Source organism: Radiomyces spectabilis (genome assembly GCF_025331425.1).
Source record: "Radiomyces spectabilis strain NRRL 2753 chromosome Unknown BYT42scaffold_1, whole genome shotgun sequence".
NCBI classification, from domain to species: Eukaryota; Fungi; Mucoromycota; class Mucoromycetes; order Mucorales; family Radiomycetaceae; genus Radiomyces; species Radiomyces spectabilis.
The window spans coordinates 1,560,047-1,580,285 of NW_026251926.1; the positions used below are offsets into that span (position 1 = coordinate 1,560,047).

The window sequence follows — 20,239 nt, forward strand, 5'->3', positions numbered from 1 at the left end:
AGATCATGTTTTATATATACTCGAAATTTCGATAGGTGAGATGGATGGATTTTTCGAAAAAGTTTTGCGCTTAGTACCACCACTATTGCGCCATCGGTTTCCATGATCGCACCTTTGGTCGAGTTTCGTGCTACTCCGACTTTTTTAAACTGTCAGATTCCTGTTTTAAAAAATGTTGTACTGCGAAAACTTTACAGAAAAGGCAAATTTGCATCTCACGTGCTCTATGGCACCATCGTGCACGTCTTCATGAGGTTCACACCATTTTTAAGATCTTGATCGAGTAACAGCAGCGTGATTGCGAAATAATATGGCGTTACATCTTCCTATCCATCATCACCTCCATATTTCAACATCCTTGTGCACCCACGCATAATTTATGCTGCAAAACCCATTGATTCTTATGCCATCATCTATTTGTCTATACCCTCGCTGCTTCCACATGGTCCATGAGCATGCGCATTGACCTACACTATGGGAGAAAAAAAAAGTCAAAGGACGTAGTCCGAAAAAGGATTGCTATTTTAGGAATTTGTCTTACCTTGGTGTAAATATTTTGGCCAATGTTATTGGATTATCTTTAGCGCGCTGGCTTGTATTATGAATTCCACAAGGGCAATGCTTCGCATATCTCGACTCCATTCACGTCACGATCCCAGATCCTGTTGCAAGCCTCGCACTTGAGGACGCGGAAAAGTGAAGCATCATCTGCCGGCTCTTTTATCTTTGGTAGAGTCATTTCTTCCATAGCAGGAGCACCTGAGAGGGGCGAAAAAAGCAAACACAGTTGTGACAAAAATGTTTGACTATTTCCGCGATTACTCGTTCCGTTGGAAGATTGCGAATTCTTCAAAAGCAAGGCTGATGTATCAACATGATTAACTACATATCCGATACAGATATTCATCAATCCGACCTCTGTTTTATTGTCTTTGCATAAGCCCAGATACAGATATTCTCTTTAGTTGCCACTATCTCCTCCAGACCAAGACATTGTTCTTTTTATCGGAACCTCAGCTCTAAAGAGGCCATTACTCAGGTATCATATACATATTCATCAGTGTTCATTGTGTAATAAATGATCATATTTTCAACCTCGTTGACATCTTGAACTTTACGCCTTTAATCCTATGGATAGATCTGTCGCTCTCTAACATAGAGCTTGAAGCGTTGTTTCGTGTGACCCACAGAAGCAGGCAAGTGGATCCAATCGCTCGAGCATAGACTGGATACACATAGTAGTGAATTCCATGTTCGTAATTTTGGAACTTGCCATAGTACGCTCGAGATTCGTTACATCAGCATGTCCTTTCCACTTCATGATCAGGGCGGTCGTTTGCTTGTAATATGCCGTGGTGTAATATCCAACCTTGAATATTTGTCGAATTTCGTGCGGAGCATCCACTGACTGCTGTTCAGCAGTTTAAACTGGTCCGACATCGCATTCTCTCAGGAACTCCTTACCACAGCATAGGTGAGCTGGATCGTTGCCTCTACCTGTACCTCCCTGGCGACGGCTACTTGCTGGCGATGTACCTCTCCATGTGGGCGTTGTTCTCGTGCAAGATCCGGAGGAATACCTGGGGGCTCCTTGGCAAACGTATTCATGTTCAGGCGATTTTCATAGGAGCCCAACCGGTCACTGGTTTCTGAAAATAATGTCAGCACTGCATTGTTGGCAATGTCACCATGCTCCGCAGGAATGTTGATATTGAAGGCAACATTATCAGTGGGTGGTGCGCAAAAAGATGGTACGTAAACCAAGCCAGCTTGGAGACATGGGATTTGGATAAATAAATCCTGTGAAAAAATGGACAAGGGGTGTCACTATATTATATTGGATACATGGTTTCTTTGAACCTTACCGGTGCGATCTCTCGAATACGAAGCTGCAAAACTCGACGTATCGCGACTCGAAATTCTCGACAATGTTGCTCGTAAAGGTCTTCACCATTTGGAACAAGAGTTCAATGGGAGAGACACGCACCACCTCGTGTGCTTTGGTTCGGTAAGCGTAGAGAACCGCTTGCAGATGTTGATCCAACTGGTGCGGATCCTTGGCAGAGCTGTGCTAGCTAGCACAGAGCCATACATGGGCTGGTTTCGCAACCGGCTGAAGCTACCTGTCGGAAAAAGCTCCAAGTACGATTGATAAACTCGCTGCAGTTCGTCTTTCGGGAGATTTCTGTTCTTGGAGATGATGCCTCCCCCGAGCAACTGTTGAAAGACGCTTTAGAAGAAGGTCTGCTCGAACATGATCGCTGGTAGTGCGTCGTTCGTGGCGAGTTTGTGTTGGTGATAATAGGTGGCGAATAAACGCGGATTTGATTATCACCATACTTCATAGGAGAGGCAACCCCACTTCATGATTCCACCTTTGCTATGCTTGACGGTAAGATCAAGATGCGGTTTCAAGGAATCGCCAGAATGTGACCAGCAGTATTTGACGCCATCAGAGCCCCAGACCTTGATTATTGTGGTGAATACGAGTCCGTCATGTATTGGAATAGCGCACTTCGGCTTTTACGTCGATGAAGGGATTCGAAGTTCTTGACGAAATGTTTTGAAAGAAACCCATTGTACGTCGTGTCTTGCACTTCTTCGCTGTTGAGCCTTCTTCTTGAACGTGAATTCGTTTGCTTGTCATAAGAAAGGCTGGCGAAAAGCGAAAAAAAAGGGGCCATTCCGATTTGATTTATTTTTCATTTTTCTCACGCACCTGACCTCTTGTTATGACGGAAGTGTTCTAGGCAACTATATTTCATTCTAGTGCATTCGGCTGCTCAATTGCCATGGATTCCAGTCCCGCATTGTTTATCAATTCAATCCTTTTTTCCCAACCGACAATCATATAATAACAATGAACAGTCAAGCTGATACCGGTATCAAGTATTGCCCAAAGTGTCACAGATCGAAAGATGTTTAACAAGTTTCCGCAACGTTATGTATATCGGCACATGTGTGGGTGTCTTTTGTCCAAGAGCCTTCTTATTGCTTTCACGGAACCCCAAATTTTCTTCTTTGTTTATATGAACATCCTCCCGAGTCCCTTGGTTGTACACGCCCATGACTACTGATTTCAGTTCTGTGCCATTCTATGAAAAAAACTGCCGTGCATCTGTCTCCCTTTCTATTTCAACGTAATAACAATGAATATCGGTCACATGCTACTGGTAAAGATTTTGCCGAATATACTGATTCTATGATGTATTGTTCATGTTATGAACCTTCGAATGTTGGCAGTGCGATAGCGACATCTTGGCGTAATTACCGAAAAAGGTGTAATTCCCATAGACTTGCTCATTTTTTCGGTCAAGCCTGCTTATTTTCGACAGCATTGCAAAACTTCATGCCACTCGCCCAAATACAGAAAATCTATGCAAATTCGTCGATGTCTCTCGAAGCAAGACGATGGTCTGTTGCCCCTGCGAAAATTGATAGCTATTTAAATATGCGCCCTTCAAACATGTCTGTCAAATAAAAGTGCCATAAATCTATGCCCACTGATTGGTTTTTGGAAATATGCACGAATAAACACTCCGCTATGTGCCAGGCAGATTGGGGTGGGTGCCAAAAAAATTCGGGAAGTTTGCACAAAGGCAAAGGTTGATAACTTACGTACAATTCCGTGTCCTTGCTTGCAGTTTCCGCCTTTGTTAGCTGCATCCTCCTTATCCATACTGCTTCGTTCCCTCACCCTGTTTTACTGAGCCCAAGTTTCCCCCTGGAACAACCCGTCAAATTCTTTCCCCAGAAATAAGATCCGCTGTGACTGTGAGTGGGGAGGATAGGAAGTGTGGAAACTGAACATTTTTCCACAATCGTTGTCTCTTTCGAATTGAACCCCTCAATATGAATAGTAGCGAACACATCTATCAGATCCTTCAGACTGACGATTCCATTAAACTACCTGAATCTCAGTCTGGTCGCGCGAGCTTTCCCTCTGCAACTACTGGTCAGCCCGAACTTCTTTCCGCAACAACGAACAATGACCAGCTGGTCGAATATCTTTTCACCGACGAGTCGTTTTTGCCGACAAGTAGGAACAATGCTTCGAACATGCCAGTGAATGAACAACACATGTCCTGGCAAACCATGTCTCTGGGTTCATTCCAAGATCTTGCTGTCGATGGAGTGAATACTGCAGGCATGCCTAGTAACGATGCCAATCATCGCCATTCCGACGAGGATGAATATACAGAAATGCAACTCAAGATGATGACTTCCAAGGAGCGGCGACAACTGAGAAACAAAATCTCGGCCAGAAATTTTAGAAACAGGAGGAAAGGTAATTCGAAACGGTCTACAATATGTTGTGGCATGGGGCTGGACTCCTTACTGTATTATTTCCTCGATATGGTATCTAATCTCGATACACTTTTGTAGAATACATCACGACTCTGGAAAATCAAATTGAAAAATACAGATCCGAGAATTCTCAATTGAAACTGGAAGTAAAGTGGTCGCAAACAACGATGGAACGCTTGCAAAAGGAAAATGATCAGTTAAGACTGCAGCTTGCTCTTTGCAACAAAGGCATCAAAGAGGAGCAGTCGCAAGAACCTGGCTATCCCCTTTCTTCTAAACCCATGATCCAGCCCGGTTATACGATTGCTGTTCCTCCACCGGCAAATCATTTGCCAACCTATGACCCACTGACCATGTCTCAGCATCATTTTGCTCCCGAATTCACTGTTCCCTCGGACTCTTCCTCTTCATCCGATTCCTCCCATTCGCCACCTCGCCAACCTAGCCAATCAAACGATTCATGGGATTTAGTTTTTTCCGAGTTTTCTCCCACCCATTGCACTTACTTGTCGCACGCCGCTATGCCGAATTGGGATTTCACCCCCTTACTATCCAAAGTTGAAGAAGCATTGCCATCGACCAATCCAAGCGATATTTTCCATCAATATCCGCTGTTAGCGCCGGCGCTCATGTCGATCATCGTTACCCATTCCATGACCATGACAACAGAAGAGCTTTTGCGAAACGCTCAGTTGCAAGCACCTATCACTCAACCCTCCTCACGTTCGTTTGCTGAAGACATGTTCCTTTCGCCCAAATTCAACGCCAAACTTCGATCTCCCACGTTGCCTGCACTCACGAATACGGATATCGAAGCTATGTGGGGCAGTTTGTTGAAGCATATGCCCACCAACAGTAAACCCCATCGCGTCGTTACAAGCTACACCGATCCCCCTGTCACCGGAATGCAGACGTACTGTCCTCTGTTCGTCATTCAGAAGACATTATGTCGTTTTGTTATTAACGTGGTGGTTGCACGCTATCCTCACTTGGAGCATAACTGTATTAAGTACCTACCTGTCTGTGAGAAGTTCAAGAGACGGTTGATCATGCCTGCCTAAATACTACCCCGCCCTCATACTCCGTTTGTAAATAATGATCATCCCAAAATGCCACTCATTTGGAAGCATAGATCCTAATCCCTCTCTTTTGCTTTTCTCGTTCGTTTCTGTCCCATCCTTGCCGCTTATGTTTTTTTCTTGCCATCTTTTATACTTATTGTTGTTCTTTTTTCTCCAACCTAATAAACAACATCAAAACTTGTAACCTCCCGTTACGTTTGTCCACCAAGGGTCCTCTTGACATTCGTACTCAATGAAAAAAGTTTTTGATCGATTATCATATAGTGGTATATCATTCAAGGTTGTAGTTAAGGATCATAGATGACGTATGGAATAGAAGGTAGGAACACTTGCTAAACAGAGACATAAGCACCGCCACCGCCGCCGCTGCGTCTGTGAGTCGAGAAAGAATCCATCATGTGCGAGATCAGATCCTGTGAAACTCGATGTCAGATTTATCGTAATTCATTTTTCCTTGGTCAATTAAGCGAAACCCACCTTGATAAGGTACGGCAAGTCAAGCCAGAAATCTGACAAAACACATTTCATGAGTATGGGAGATACATGTTGCTTAAAAAAATGCACTTTACCTCGATGTGGCAAAAGATCTAAACCGCGGGCATTATATGTCCTATAGTTATAAAAGGCTCCTGCTGCCATATACGTCAAAGCCATGATAATCAGACTACAAACATGCGATAAGTTACTGTGGCTATTCCAACATTTTTCACATTGGTCCTCACATCATGAAGAAAATAGCCATCCAAGATATCCCGCCTGCTTCTGTGCCTACGTCTTCCCCAGGCTTCGGTTGCTGATCTTTGTCCTTTCTTCCATCGTCTGGTGTATCTTTATGATCATCAGGTTTATCATCGTCCGTTGGCGATTTTTGTTCTTTCTTATATCTAAGTAGACGGTGGGTTTTTTTAGTCGTGAATGCACATCACTAACGACTGTGGAAATTTCCTCTTACGCGCAAGCAAATACCGTTTTCCATTGGATAGAAAGCACGTTGTTTTGATATGAAATAATGGTTGGTTTACTTGGCTGCGCCTAATCCCAGAATAAAAATTTACGATACCCATTTCCCCAACTTCATTGCTCAGACTTACGTTGCGATCTTGTGATTCATCGCATTCCAGGAGAATTTGCGCTGATTGTGCTTGATTGTTCCATTGGCCGCCTCCAAGGACGAGAGAAAACTCGGTTCCCGCTTTTAACATAATGTCAATATACAATATTATCCTTGAAGAATGCCACTTTGCCTACTTTTGGTCAAATCTTGCTCCGTATCAATAGTCTTGAACTGAGCTGGCATTGCCGAACTAAAATTTGTTCAATTTCTTAGTTTCACATCCTTTGCATCTTGGGATCAAGCATTCAAAAAATTACTTTTGGAAAGCACCAGCGATATTTTGTACTTGCTCGACTCGCTCTTCTCCCTGCTTGATATTGATAATGCGACGGCATATATACTGAAGGAATGACGAATAAGCTACGAACTATGAACTAATGCATTTTAAAAACACTTACTACGCCCTTATCGCAGTCATCTTCGTTGGGATTTTCGGGTTGCTTTAATTCATTACATATATTCAGTTGAACATGAGCCGATGTTACGGTAGGCGGAGTTGATTCATTGTGAAATAAATCGTATTCACTAACCAAGACGTAAGTTAAGTCTATCCCCCAATCCTTGCTTAAATCAGATCAAGTTACGTGTCCAATGCGGATAAATCCAATCGCCAATCACTCTTGGCCACTGGTTGATAGTCTTTGGCACAATAATCCTGAATGGCTAGGACTGCCGATATTCCGCTGAAGCTTATTATCCAGCTGAGCCAATGTCGCATATTGGGGGGAAGCTCAAAGAAAGAAGTCAGAAGTCGAACATCAGAAGCAGACAACAGCCTACAGCAACGTGATGCCCCATATGATTGGTCCGTTCACTTTTGCTGTGCTTTTCATTCGGAGTTACAATCACAATGGACGGCTTTCATGCATGATATGCAACTTAGAAGAACAATGAATGATGACTCTTTACCTATCAGGCGAGTCTCTTCATATATTTCTGATAGACGCCGACTGGTAATAGCCGCCTATTAATTATTTCAGCTTAGCTATCGTGGTCATGAGACACAGAGAACAGAACGCGCAAAATTCCCGGATGATTTCATATGAATGAGCCGCGTTCCTGCCATACCAGTATTGTTGCTGGCGGGCGTGCTAAATGGTACAAGGATATTAATGCATGTCTGAGATAATGTGAGCAAGATTTTTTATGTAGAATATCAAACGAAAAAGATATTTTACAGTACATACACTACAATGTAGAATACAAGTTTTTTGGTGCGATTAAGAACACGTTATTTTTTTTTTTTTCGAAAGTGTGTTTAATACCCTGCCCTTGTTCAGAAAGCAATTTATGTGCTAACGTTATTATGGGCCAAAAATTAAATCTATCAACGGCAACATAATATACGCAACTGTTTGAGGCATAATTAGAACTTTCTCTAATCAGGAGATGAACAATCCGCCTTTGTCTCAGTATCGCAGAAGATGCGACAAAATGCAAATGACTCCCCGTATTATACAACTTATCAATGGCAATAGCAACGATGACCAAAAGAATAAGGGGTGTAAGTGAATAAGCACCTCCTGTTGCAAAAATTGCAATATAATAGAAGCTCTTCTTATGTTTGAATTTGATATTCGACGCGATGAAGAACTCCAACTTCTCGATGTATTTTTCTGATTGATGACAAAAGCAGATAGCCGTTTACAGAATGCAAAAGTTAACTTGCATAAACAAGGGTGACTCCATTTTAATAACTGATGTATGAAAGTTTTAATCCGGTAACTGATTGGATCTTATTGGTCAAAGCGTGTATTTTCAACGCTGCTGTTCATTTTTTGTATTATATCGATGTTCATTGGTCGCAGGAAAAAAACCAGCGGATCATTGACCTACAGTTCTGAACGGCGGAGTTATAAAAAGTCGCAAATTGAAAAAAAAAAAAAAAAGAAAGAAAAGTCTTCCAACTTTCTTTTTGAGATCCGCTGCTTCTTCTTTCCTGCCTCACTCTTTGGTTGATTCTCTGTCACATTCCTGCTCCTGATCGTATATAAAACCATCGATTGTAAATTTCAAGGTATTACAAACTTACATTTTGTGTTGTTACTCTTTGTTTCTTTTGAATTTAACCACGTCGTCATTCTGACTGCGCATTTACCTTTGTCCATTGACGTAAGTGATTTGAACGTTGCATCTAATTATCACAGAGGGCTCATTTTTACGAATTAAATAGTCTAGATCATTTCGGCTTGGATTGAATTGTATATAGACGAATATTCCTAGCAATTTCTTGGCAGTGCTGGCGGAATTGAAGATTGTATTTGTATTTATCAGTAAACGGCCGGACGATATATCAGCGTATGCATCGTAGCTCAACAGGAAAACGACGAAAAAACGATCGCACAACGGTCGACGACGATGACGAAATCAACTCACATATGAATCTGCATAAGAGCCAAAAATTATCAAGCCGTGCTCGCCGTCATCTGTCAAGAAGTGACACTGCAAGACCGGACAATGATTTCATTGTCATGGATGACCGATCGGATACGGACGACGATTACGTTGATGATAGTATATCTTCGAGCCCATTAAGGAATGACAGCGAAAACGACACTGACGATGAAGACCATCAACAGTATTGCGCTAATCTTCGATCATCCCGTCGGTCTAACACCGAACAGTTAGCATCAGAACCAAGCACACCGTCAAGGAGACGATCATCCTTATTCTCAGAGTCTACAAGCATATCCGATATAGACGATGGCGATTTAAGTAGCTTGGATAGTCAGGAATGGACATCCAACAAATCCGGTGCCGTGAATGGTCGAGAGCGCTCTTCATCTCAGAAAGCAGGAGTGGATACGGAACAACGAGGAAGCTCGAAATTGTCTTCGATCGCTGAAGGATCCAATGCCAACAAAGATGCAAAACTGGATACAAATGGTTCAGAGTCACGGCGCAAACGCGGCCACGGCACCAATCCAAACAAGCCGGACAAGATGGGACGTACGAAAATTTTTGGAGCTACCAGAGCTGGTCATTTAGACAAGGTGAAAGAACTGGTAAAACAAGGAGCTAATGTGAATCACCGAGATAATGCCGGCTGGACACCATTGCACGAAGCGGCGTTGAAAGGACAATATGAAATTGCGAAATATTTGGTCAGCTGTCATGCCATGGTAAACGCTCGCGGATTTGGAGATGATACGCCACTACATGATGCCTGTTCCAACGGATTTGCCGATTGTGTTCAATTATTGGTGGATTCAGGTGCGAACGTTTTTGCCTTGAACAAAGAGAATCAACAACCGTTGGATGTGTGTGAAGATACAGCTTGTTCAAATATCTTGAAGAAGCGCATATCTCAGTTGAATCATCTTACCGCTCGTGACGATAACGGACGTACGATATTACACCGTGCGTGTGTTGGTGGCAATCACGATGAAGTAGCACGACTAGTGGATCAAGGGGCCAATGTCAATATCCAGAATGCATCAGGATGGGCTCCAATGCATGACGCAGCCACGAATGGTCACTTGACAATCGTGAAATTTTTAGCGGACCATGGAGCTTTGATAAATATGACCGACTCTCGTGGCGACACCCCTTTACACTGTGCGAGCAGGAATGGCCATCAAGATGTTGTTCAATATCTACTAGAAGCAGGTGCCGATGTCAAGAAAGTCAACAATGAGGGGAAAACGGCATACGATATTGCAGGATCCGTGACGATTCGACAGGTGCTGACTGCCAAGATGGACGAAGAACGTAAACAACAACAAACCGTGGATATCGTGAACAACGCTGCGAAATATACGGTTGAAATTCCGCATCTTTACGGTACGGTTGCAAGTGCATCTGAAGACACGAAACGTACTTTGTCACGAGAAGAACGAAAAGTGCAGTCGTATATGAAGGCCTTTGCGCATCTTGAAACCAAACCTAAACGCGGAAGAGGCAAAGTTACGGACGATAACGATTACTACGAGCAACAAGATCCGGATTTACTGCCTTTGTTACCATTACCACGAAAAAGGAGACGGGCGACAAGAAGAAAACACGGTAGCCGAGACGAATCGAGGGAAGCCTCCTTGGACAGAGACGTACGATCAGAAACGCCCAAAAGTCGACCCGATGTTGGAAAACTTAACGTGCATAAAAAAGACACGAGCGGTCGAACGCAATTGCACAAATGGGCTGTACGTGGCGATGTGGAGATTGTGCAACAATTATTGGAGAAAGGCGCGAACCCTAATGAAGTGGATAATGCTGGCTGGACACCATTGCATGAAGCAGCTTTACGCGGACATCTAGAGGTGGTGGAGGTTCTTCTCGACAATGGGGCGAATGCCAATGCTCAAAGTGCTGATCTCGATACCCCACTTCATGATGCGACCGAAAATCGACACCCCGAAATTGTTAAATTGCTGTTAGGACGTGGCGCTGACGTACATATCACGAATACGAAAGGGGATAATGCTTTGGATATCGCGATAGAAATGGGGTTTGACGATATTGAGCAAGTGATCCGCTCTTTCATCTTGAAGCAAGCATCTCAAAGTCGCCGGCAACGGAAGTCAGGAAGAATGAAACAAAATAGTCACGAAGATGTCATGGTGACTGGAACTGCGAATGCAACCGTAACCGGAAACACACCCGATACCAAGGATATCACTGACTCTTCCAAATGTAAGTAAAGAGGATTTTGGACATTTGAAAATGGTCATTGATTCTTATCACGTGCTGTAAGTAGATATGCAAGCATCACTGTCACCCAAACCCGTAAAACGTCGACGCCTAGTACGTGCTTCTTCTCTAGAAGCGGAAACAGTTGTATCGGATCATGACAAATGTGATGTACCTATCAAACTGGAGAAACCCGTGGAGGATGTTTCGGTAATGGATAGATATTCAGCGTCAAATGACGATGAGTTAGCCAACGCTCCAGAAAGCTCGCTGCAGAAGCGATGCATAACCAATACGGATCCATCGGTTCGAAGTCCCAACACACCTATACCTACTCCGCCACCAGAGAAGCACGTGATGGAAGCAATTGTTAAAGAAGAATCGGAAGGAGACGACCTTATTTCGATATTACGGACAAACGCCGAGGATCACAGCTACTTTTCCGAGCCGATTCACTTTTTGCCACTGTATACAGTCCAATTGACCGACAACAATGCAGCATCCACGTCCACGTTTTACGTGCTTGATCTGCAAGTGAGCTTATTTATGGGGCTCTGTATGAGTTCTTTCTGGAAACGATATTCGTATTTGCATCGTCGTGCGGTAACGATCCGGGAAAAAACACAATTCTGGTCGCCGTTATCTGCTATTCTTTGTCGAACGCTCAATCCAACCATTCCATCACACGCAGCATTGAAAGCGAGAGTCAAACGAATCTTTTTGGATACCCAGTTATCTTTTATCCGTTTGGACGCTGTCACTTCCTTGATCAGGAGGGATTACAGTCATTTGATCGGCAACATCATCACGATTAATTTGGACATGACCTATCAAGATAGCACGGCTGCCAGTACGCCATCTGCTTCTTTTTCGCACGCTGATTCAATGATCCAACCGAATTTACCGCCGAAGATCGCTATGAAGTTGCGGAAATGCAACATGATCAAATTCAACCAGCCGTCCCGTGACTAACTTCATATGTTTCAACCCTCATTTTTTTTCATCGTCAGCAAATCCATACCCCAGCATTTGTACACTTCCTCCCCCTCTCCAAGCAAAAACAAAAAGAAAGAAAAGAAACTTCGCAGCGCATCGACTCAAAAATCACTTCGTGCCACTTTCACATGGAGCGAAGAGTCTCACTCGCTGACGATATAATCACCAGTTACCCAGAGTCTTTCTTTTGCATGTAATCTGGCCTCTTCAGGAACCGGTATATATTGAATCAAAAAAATTTGGTGTCGTGGCGAAAGCACTTTTGTATATATCTAGCGTAACGCAATGTAAAAGTTTCCTCTGTTTGTTCTCATAATCACTACTGAAAACAAATCATCAAATGCTTGCATCCTGATAACGAAAGCAAATGTTGTTTACGAGTATAGTAGATTCACTATATTGCTGATACACGTGTCACTGATTTCATTCAACATGTGCATAGGAAAGGATTTGTCTTTGCATGCAAAAAAGCGAAAAGCAACTTTGCTCGGGGTGGTTTTATCCGAAAATATAGCTTGCGTTTCCGGAGGTTGCTGGATATTGAGAAGAGGCGCAACAAAACGTGGATGAAGAAAAGATTCATTTGAGTTACAGTGGAAATGAAGCATTTTATTAGCACCAAGGTGGTTCATTTTATGGAAACCACTGGTAAGTATTCATAGAGGAAGTTACAGTTTAAACTGTACGCACGTATAGAATAGAAATGCGTATATTCGTATAGTATCTCGCAAATAAAAAGACATGATTTTCCTAAAGTTTCCATCATCAAAACATGTCGATACAAACCTAAAAATAAGCTTTCGATAAAATGTGCATGTGAATAGAAAAAAGGCTCTTGTAACAATGAACAGGGTCTTTCAAACCTCAGGTTTTTGAAAAGAAGTAGGCCAGAGCAGAACTTTTTCCTCCATCCTGTATTACAAAGATCCTGAAACCCGGTTTCCTTTTTGAATATGCCACAAGGTTCGTTTTTACTATTGCTTTTGCACGTCGACTTCTTAAGAAGCCGGATGGGGGAGACCATGAGCACTGAGGATCTTAACGTACCACGTCCAACATGTCTCTTGCCCTGAAGAACCCTGGACAGAGGGGCGCTCACGAGGGTGAAAAGGGACACGGTCGCCTTAACTGGAAGGGACGCTCGAGTCCTGGTGAAAGAAGCACACAAGGACTAGCGAACATCGTTTGGTCAACCTTGCGAACACGTTCAACTGAAAATGCTTCTGAACGCAGTTCGAAAGGTCCTGCATCTTACAGTAAGACATCCCTCCACGAGTGGTGAAAAGAGTCTTAGGTCCCTCTTGGGTCCCATTGCGGGGCGTTTACAACTTGTGGAAATGCCTAATACTGTGCAGTCTATCGAAGGTAAATGCTTTATGGACTGAAGAAGCATGCTTAAGAAAAAGGTGAAAATTACATATAGTGTACCGGCAGAAAAGCTGACAACATCATTTATTTAGCAGCCATTTTTGAAAGTGTGAAGCACTAATTATGATATGAGGTGCCATAACTTGGAAAAATAAGTAAACAGATCTTTTTCGTCTCGAAGATTTGGCTGATCCAGTATCAGAGTTTTTGTCATTGGCCTAAGACTACAACTGAGCAGATGATATGGATCTTAGCCTCACAGCGCAAAATTGGAACAGGGCAGAAGTTTTCCCCCCTTTTTCTTAAAAAATTGGACCTGGATAACCGTGTTCAAGATTATGAGGACCCTTTTTTCAATTCATATACATTTTTAATCAAAAGTTCATTTTAAGTTTACATCGACACGTTCTGACGTTGAAAACGTTGGGGAATCTATTTCTTTTTATTTCAACAACGGCATAAACCCCTGCATACACACATTATTCTTTCTCCTGTGTGCTACACAGAGTGTACCTTGTTGTGTCTTGGGTTTCTCGTATGAAGATTTACCATCAGTTTTCATAAGAGTAAACTTCTTGTAGGCAACGACGACCTTCCCTTTCCCCTGTCAAATAACGAACGTTATGTAGTGGGCATTCTGTTGTGCTGCCTTGTTTTCAATGGTTGGCGTTTATCAATATGTAGCGACCTCCCGAAGAAAACAACCTACATAAGGTAAATCAACCCCGGGCAGCGATTTCCTCGCCTTTCCATACAGGGAAGGCTCTGTATGTGCATGTATCTCTCTTTCCTTGATATCACATCATGTGTTGGTATGCTGCATGCTGTACCTGAATAGGGAAAGCGTACAAGAAAAAAAAAAGAATCACACGAGAAAATACAAGTAGTAAACATCGTAAAAAGGAAAATATGAAACACAGGAGAGTAACAAAGAAGCTCCATACCACGATAGCTTGCAGGGAAACCACCCAGATTCAGTTTATAAGTTTATTGATGAAAATGGGTTTGCACGATCCAGCAGGGCGCAAACTCCTAAAAATATAGCTCTGCGAAATCACTGATTAGGCACCTTGCACGTATGGTATAGGAAAAGCCAACTTTGACCTCATCACTCCTACAAAATCGTAACTTTCAGGTCATGTCAAGTTTTGCTTGGCTTCGTGTTTTTCTACGCGACAGTATAACAAATGGACTTTCCGCATTTTGCTCTCAAAGAAATCTGACACTCGTATGAAGCCTATGTCTCGATCGCATCTATTGATTAAATCGCTGATCCTTCACTAAAGAAATGAATCGCTTCACACTGCGTTGCTCTCATATAAAAATGAAGTCACAATCAGATATGTGGGATCATTATCAGCTTCGAAAATCGTTACTGCCTATCAGATGCGCTAGATGCTAATAACCCCTGTCAAATCAGTATAAATGATCTGAGGGAAAAATATCTGAAGGCAAAGGAAAGGTTATGATTTGAAGGCAAAAGGTTGTGATGTGAGAGAAAAAGGTTATGATGTGAAGGCAAAAAAAAAAAAAAAAAAAAAAAAAAAAAGATGTGAGGGAAAAAGGTTATAATGTGAGGGAAAATATAATGTGAGGGAAAAATGTTATAATGTGAGGGGAAAAGGTTATATCTGAAGGAAAAAAAAAAAAAAAAAAAAAAAAAGATGAGGGAAAAAGGTTATTCTGTGAGGGGTTGTGATGTGAGGAAAAAAGGCTGTGATGTGAGAGAAAAAGGTTATGATGTGAAGGAAAAGGTTATGATCTGAAGGCAAAAGGTTATGTGAGGGAAAAAGATTGATCTGAAGGCAAAAGGTTGTGATTTAGGCAAAATGTTATTGTGAGGGAAAAGTTGTGATGTGAGGGAAAAAGGTTATGATCTGAAGGCAAAAGGTTATGATCTGAGGGCAAAAGGTTATGATCTGAGGGCAAAAGGTTATGATCTGAAGGCAAAAGGTTATGATGAGGGAAAAGTTGTGATGTGAGGGAAAAAGGTTGTGATGTGAGGGAAAAAGGTTATGATCTGAGGGAAAAAGGTTATGATCTGAGGGTAAAAGGTTATGATCTGAAGGCAAAAGGTTATGATGAGGGAAAAAGTTGTGATGTGAGGGCAAAAGGTTGTGATGTGAGGGAAAAAGGTTATGATCTGAGGGCAAAAGGTTATGATCTGAGGGAAAAAGGTTATGATCTGAGGGTAAAAGGTTATGATCTGAAGGCAAAAGGTTATGATGAGGGAAAAAGTTGTGATGTGAGGGCAAAAGGTTGTGATGTGAGGGAAAAAGGTTATGATCTGAGGGCAAAAGGTTATGATCTGAGGGCAAAAGGTTATGATCTGAGGGCAAAAGGTTATGATCTGAAGGCAAAAGGTTATGATGAGGGAAAAGTTGTGATGTGAGGGAAAAAGGTTGTGATGTGAGGGAAAAAGGTTATGATCTGAGGGCAAAAGGTTATGATCTGAGGGAAAAAGGTTATGATCTGAAGGCAAAAGGTTATGATTTGAAGGCAAAAGGTTGTGATGAGGGAAAAAGGTTGTGATGTGAGGGCAAAAAGTTGTGATGAGGGAAAAAGGTTGTGATCTGAGGGAAAAAGGTTATGATCTGAAGGCAAAAGGTTATGATTTGAAGGCAAAAGGTTGTGATGTGAGTGAAAAAGGTTAAAGGCAAAAGGTTGTGTGTGAGGGAAAAAGGTGGTGATGTAAAGGCAAAAGGTGGTGACTGAAACTTTTTAAGCCCAAGTCTTAAGTCTGTCGTTTGAAATTTTTCTTTGAATTTTCTGCAAACGATAAGGTGGTGCATAATCCTTATTCCACCTCACCCATATGAGTATGATACCAGCAACACAATCTTTTGCTCTCATTTTATTTACATTAACGAACGCTTGACCTAAGCAGGCCGACAATCAAATTTGTTCACAAGATCTCCATGAAGAACGTTTTATCGTGATATTGATTCGAACTTGTGTCCATGGTACACAACCAGTTCCTTGATTGATTTTAGTTCTCTATGCAAAGTTGTTAACATGTTAGTTGTTTATATAAGAAATCCATAATTTATAGGCGATTGTTTTCTTACTTGACAAATTTCCGTATATCCAGGGGATCCGTGGGTAAGCCAGCGTAGTCCAGGACAACAAGCTGCACGGAAAAGTTGGTTGATTTCGCAAACATAATCAAATCTTAGGCAGACACACCGTAAAGAAGTGAGTGGCGGTTAATCTCTAGTTTCGTTGCTGTCTATACCTTGCATATCGCCATGTTTATGGCGAACACTGTCCATGATATTGAGATTTGGTTTTGTATCACGTTGGCATAATGGCGATCCAGAGGAGCACATGGGGGATAAGAAGACTTTAGCACAGTGACATTTGATACGGAGGCAGTATGTCATCTTTTGCATTGAGTTGATCTTGTTTTGCACAGGTTCGTTTGTGCGTGATTTTCGTGCATAACCGACGTTGATCCAACCATGTGATTCCATTGATGCGTTTAAAAACGATTTCGTGTTGAAGGTGACTTTCAAGACTTCATCTATAAAAAAAAAAAGGATTGTTTGTTGCACGTTTCTTTTGTGATATGCACCATAATCCATATAATCACCCCAATGCTCTTGCTTGACAATCCACAAAGGTCGTCCATTTTGTCTTTTGGTACCGATGCGTGCAATTTGCGAGCAGCTGAATCCACCATCCTTTGACAACCAGTCAGACACTTGTGCGGCAGAGAAAATGTCAACTACATTCGGCATAAAGCTCTTGACAAGGTCATATAAATCGATAGTGTTCCAATGGCCAAATGTGTATAAATCTTTGTTCACTGGGGTATCTGCCGATGCGATGCACTTGAAAAAATCAAGTATGCAGTGTTTCGTTGGTTTAACTAAGTGGTTGAGACAACGTTAGCACTGCAGAATCAACTTCACATTGCACTCGAATAAGCAATCACTTACTATTATTGGACGCCGACTTGTCAGAAGAAACAGATGAAGAATCAGAGCCTGCGGCTAAACCATTAAAAAAGAAAATGAATGCGCCATTTCTTTCACAACTTCGTTGTCATTGCCATTAATTTGTTTTGATTTTTTTTTTTTTTTTTTGCCTACATTTTATCGTTTCATCGCCACTAATCGCCGTATTTACAATACGAGGAGAAGATGGAGGGGTGTCAGCATAACGATGGTATGTAAAAGGATCCCGTGCAACAACTTGTTTGCCAATTGTAAAAGGCCGTCTGTTGCCTTCGCTGCTTGTATAGATAACTTCCAGTGGCGGACGATAAGAGTCAACGATTGCTTTACATTTAACGCGATTGGCATCGGTCACTTCTTTACGGTGTGTCTGCCTAAGATTTGATTATGTTTGCGAAATCAACCAACTTTTCCGTGCAGCTTGTTGTCCTGGACTACGCTGGCTTACCCACGGATCCCCTGGATATACGGAAATTTGTCAAGTAAGAAAACAATCGCCTATAAATTATGGATTTCTTATATAAACAACTAACATGTTAACAACTTTGCATAGAGAACTAAAATCAATCAAGGAACTGGTTGTGTACCATGGACACAAGTTCGAATCAATATCACGATAAAACGTTCTTCATGGAGATCTTGTGAACAAATTTGATTGTCGGCCTGCTTAGGTCAAGCGTTCGTTAATGTAAATAAAATGAGAGCAAAAGATTGTGTTGCTGGTATCATACTCATATGGGTGAGGTGGAATAAGGATTATGCACCACCTTATCGTTTGCAGAAAATTCAAAGAAAAATTTCAAACGACAGACTTAAGACTTGGGCTTAAAAAGTTTCAGTCACCACCTTTTGCCTTTACATCACCACCTTTTTCCCTCACACACAACCTTTTGCCTTTAACCTTTTTCACTCACATCACAACCTTTTGCCTTCAAATCATAACCTTTTGCCTTCAGATCATAACCTTTTTCCCTCAGATCACAACCTTTTTCCCTCATCACAACTTTTTGCCCTCACATCACAACCTTTTTCCCTCATCACAACCTTTTGCCTTCAAATCATAACCTTTTGCCTTCAGATCATAACCTTTTTCCCTCAGATCATAACCTTTTGCCCTCAGATCATAACCTTTTTCCCTCACATCACAACCTTTTTCCCTCACATCACAACTTTTCCCTCATCATAACCTTTTGCCTTCAGATCATAACCTTTTGCCCTCAGATCATAACCTTTTGCCCTCAGATCATAACCTTTTGCCCTCAGATCATAACCTTTTTCCCTCACATCACAACCTTTTGCCCTCACATCACAACTTTTTCCCTCATCATAACCTTTTGCCTTCAGATCATAACCTTTTACCCTCAGATCATAACCTTTTTCCCTCAGATCATAACCTTTTGCCCTCAGATCATAACCTTTTTCCCTCACATCACAACCTTTTGCCCTCACATCACAACTTTTTCCCTCATCATAACCTTTTGCCTTCAGATCATAACCTTTTACCCTCAGATCATAACCTTTTTCCCTCAGATCATAACCTTTTGCCCTCAGATCATAACCTTTTTCCCTCACATCACAACCTTTTTCCCTCACATCACAACTTTTCCCTCATCATAACCTTTTGCCTTCAGATCATAACCTTTTGCCCTCAGATCATAACCTTTTGCCCTCAGATCATAACCTTTTGCCTTCAGATCATAACCTTTTTCCCTCACATCACAACTTTTCCCTCACAATAACATTTTGCCTAAATCACAACCTTTTGCCTTCAGATCAATCTTTTTCCCTCACATAACCTTTTGCCTTCAGATCATAACCTTTTCCTTCACATCATAACCTTTTTCTCTCACATCACAGCCTTTTTTCCTCACATCACAACCCCTCACAGAATAACCTTTTTCCCTCATCTTTTTTTTTTTTTTTTTTTTTTCCTTCAGATATAACCTTTTCCCCTCACATTATAACATTTTTCCCTCACATTATAACCTTTTTCCCTCACATCTTTTTTTTTTTTTTTTTTTTTTTTTGCCTTCACATCATAACCTTTTTCTCTCACATCACAACCTTTTGCCTTCAAATCATAACCTTTCCTTTGCCTTCAGATATTTTTCCCTCAGATCATTTATACTGATTTGACAGGGGTTATTAGCATCTAGCGCATCTGATAGGCAGTAACGATTTTCGAAGCTGATAATGATCCCACATATCTGATTGTGACTTCATTTTTATATGAGAGCAACGCAGTGTGAAGCGATTCATTTCTTTAGTGAAGGATCAGCGATTTAATCAATAGATGCGATCGAGACATAGGCTTCATACGAGTGTCAGATTTCTTTGAGAGCAAAATGCGGAAAGTCCATTTGTTATACTGTCGCGTAGAAAAACACGAAGCCAAGCAAAACTTGACATGACCTGAAAGTTACGATTTTGTAGGAGTGATGAGGTCAAAGTTGGCTTTTCCTATACCATACGTGCAAGGTGCCTAATCAGTGATTTCGCAGAGCTATATTTTTAGGAGTTTGCGCCCTGCTGGATCGTGCAAACCCATTTTCATCAATAAACTTATAAACTGAATCTGGGTGGTTTCCCTGCAAGCTATCGTGGTATGGAGCTTCTTTGTTACTCTCCTGTGTTTCATATTTTCCTTTTTACGATGTTTACTACTTGTATTTTCTCGTGTGATTCTTTTTTTTTTCTTGTACGCTTTCCCTATTCAGGTACAGCATGCAGCATACCAACACATGATGTGATATCAAGGAAAGAGAGATACATGCACATACAGA

General features: G+C 41.7%; 7 protein-coding genes across 7 annotated transcripts; 3 read left to right on the forward strand and 4 right to left on the reverse strand.

Annotated features, from left to right (window-relative positions):
- Nucleotides 1–1,150: 1,150 nt before the first annotated feature.
- On the reverse strand, nt 1,151–2,345 carry BYT42DRAFT_609600 (uncharacterized protein; the record flags this gene model as incomplete). The annotated part of the gene is made up of 6 exons (XM_051571282.1): nt 1,151–1,225; nt 1,298–1,408; nt 1,465–1,800; nt 1,866–1,889; nt 1,952–2,071; nt 2,124–2,345. 6 exons carry the CDS (start codon nt 2,343–2,345, stop codon nt 1,151–1,153), a joined length of 888 nt encoding a protein of 295 aa, XP_051428368.1.
- Nucleotides 2,346–3,852: 1,507 nt separating this feature from the next.
- Nucleotides 3,853–5,369, forward strand: BYT42DRAFT_609601 (uncharacterized protein; the record flags this gene model as incomplete). The annotated part of the gene is made up of 2 exons (XM_051571283.1): nt 3,853–4,288; nt 4,387–5,369. The coding sequence occupies 2 exons, from the start codon at nt 3,853–3,855 to the stop codon at nt 5,367–5,369; spliced, it is 1,419 nt and encodes a 472-aa protein (XP_051428369.1).
- Nucleotides 5,370–5,618: 249 nt separating this feature from the next.
- Nucleotides 5,619–7,292, reverse strand: BYT42DRAFT_552400 (autophagy-related protein 27). Its single transcript, XM_051566372.1, has 10 exons — nt 7,089–7,292; nt 6,903–7,029; nt 6,762–6,844; nt 6,639–6,694; nt 6,482–6,582; nt 6,343–6,422; nt 6,113–6,274; nt 5,960–6,054; nt 5,868–5,899; nt 5,619–5,803 (listed from the first exon to the last, which is right to left on the reverse strand). Exons 1-10 carry the CDS (start codon nt 7,220–7,222, stop codon nt 5,723–5,725), a joined length of 951 nt encoding a protein of 316 aa, XP_051428370.1. The 5' UTR covers nt 7,223–7,292; the 3' UTR covers nt 5,619–5,722.
- Nucleotides 7,293–8,445: 1,153 nt separating this feature from the next.
- On the forward strand, nt 8,446–12,543 carry BYT42DRAFT_640960 (ankyrin repeat-containing domain protein). The gene is made up of 3 exons (XM_051572540.1): nt 8,446–8,616; nt 8,678–11,136; nt 11,201–12,543. Exons 2-3 carry the CDS (start codon nt 8,805–8,807, stop codon nt 12,103–12,105), a joined length of 3,237 nt encoding a protein of 1,078 aa, XP_051428371.1. The 5' UTR covers nt 8,446–8,616; nt 8,678–8,804; the 3' UTR covers nt 12,106–12,543.
- A 2,932-nt stretch (nt 12,544–15,475) lies between these two features.
- Nucleotides 15,476–16,029, forward strand: BYT42DRAFT_488755 (uncharacterized protein; the record flags this gene model as incomplete). Its single annotated transcript, XM_051563896.1, is given in 2 exon segments — nt 15,476–15,860; nt 15,872–16,029. Coding segments are annotated over 2 exon segments (543 nt in total), but the record flags the coding sequence as incomplete, so codon positions are not given.
- A 398-nt stretch (nt 16,030–16,427) lies between these two features.
- BYT42DRAFT_609604 (uncharacterized protein) lies at nt 16,428–18,088 on the reverse strand (the record flags this gene model as incomplete). The annotated part of the gene is made up of 8 exons (XM_051571284.1): nt 16,428–16,494; nt 16,566–16,668; nt 16,733–17,020; nt 17,090–17,368; nt 17,439–17,492; nt 17,592–17,830; nt 17,905–17,954; nt 18,080–18,088. 8 exons carry the CDS (start codon nt 18,086–18,088, stop codon nt 16,428–16,430), a joined length of 1,089 nt encoding a protein of 362 aa, XP_051428373.1.
- Nucleotides 18,089–18,474: 386 nt separating this feature from the next.
- Nucleotides 18,475–19,049, reverse strand: BYT42DRAFT_488004 (uncharacterized protein; the record flags this gene model as incomplete). The annotated part of the gene is given in 2 exon segments (XM_051563845.1): nt 18,475–18,632; nt 18,644–19,049. Coding segments are annotated over 2 exon segments (564 nt in total), but the record flags the coding sequence as incomplete, so codon positions are not given.
- Nucleotides 19,050–20,239: the final 1,190 nt, after the last annotated feature.

Coding starts and splice junctions, on each gene's coding strand:
- BYT42DRAFT_640960 (XM_051572540.1), top strand. CDS start 8,805: ATGCATCGTAGCTCAACAGGAAAACGACGAAAAAACGATCGCACAACG. Junction 11,137..11,200: donor TATCACTGACTCTTCCAAAT/GTAAGTAAAGAG, acceptor TGCTGTAAGTAG/ATATGCAAGCATCACTGTCA.
- BYT42DRAFT_552400 (XM_051566372.1), bottom strand. CDS start 7,222: ATGCGACATTGGCTCAGCTGGATAATAAGCTTCAGCGGAATATCGGCA. Junction 7,030..7,088: donor GATTTATCCGCATTGGACAC/GTAACTTGATCT, acceptor CGTCTTGGTTAG/TGAATACGATTTATTTCACA. Junction 6,583..6,638: donor GGAGCAAGATTTGACCAAAA/GTAGGCAAAGTG, acceptor TTATGTTAAAAG/CGGGAACCGAGTTTTCTCTC.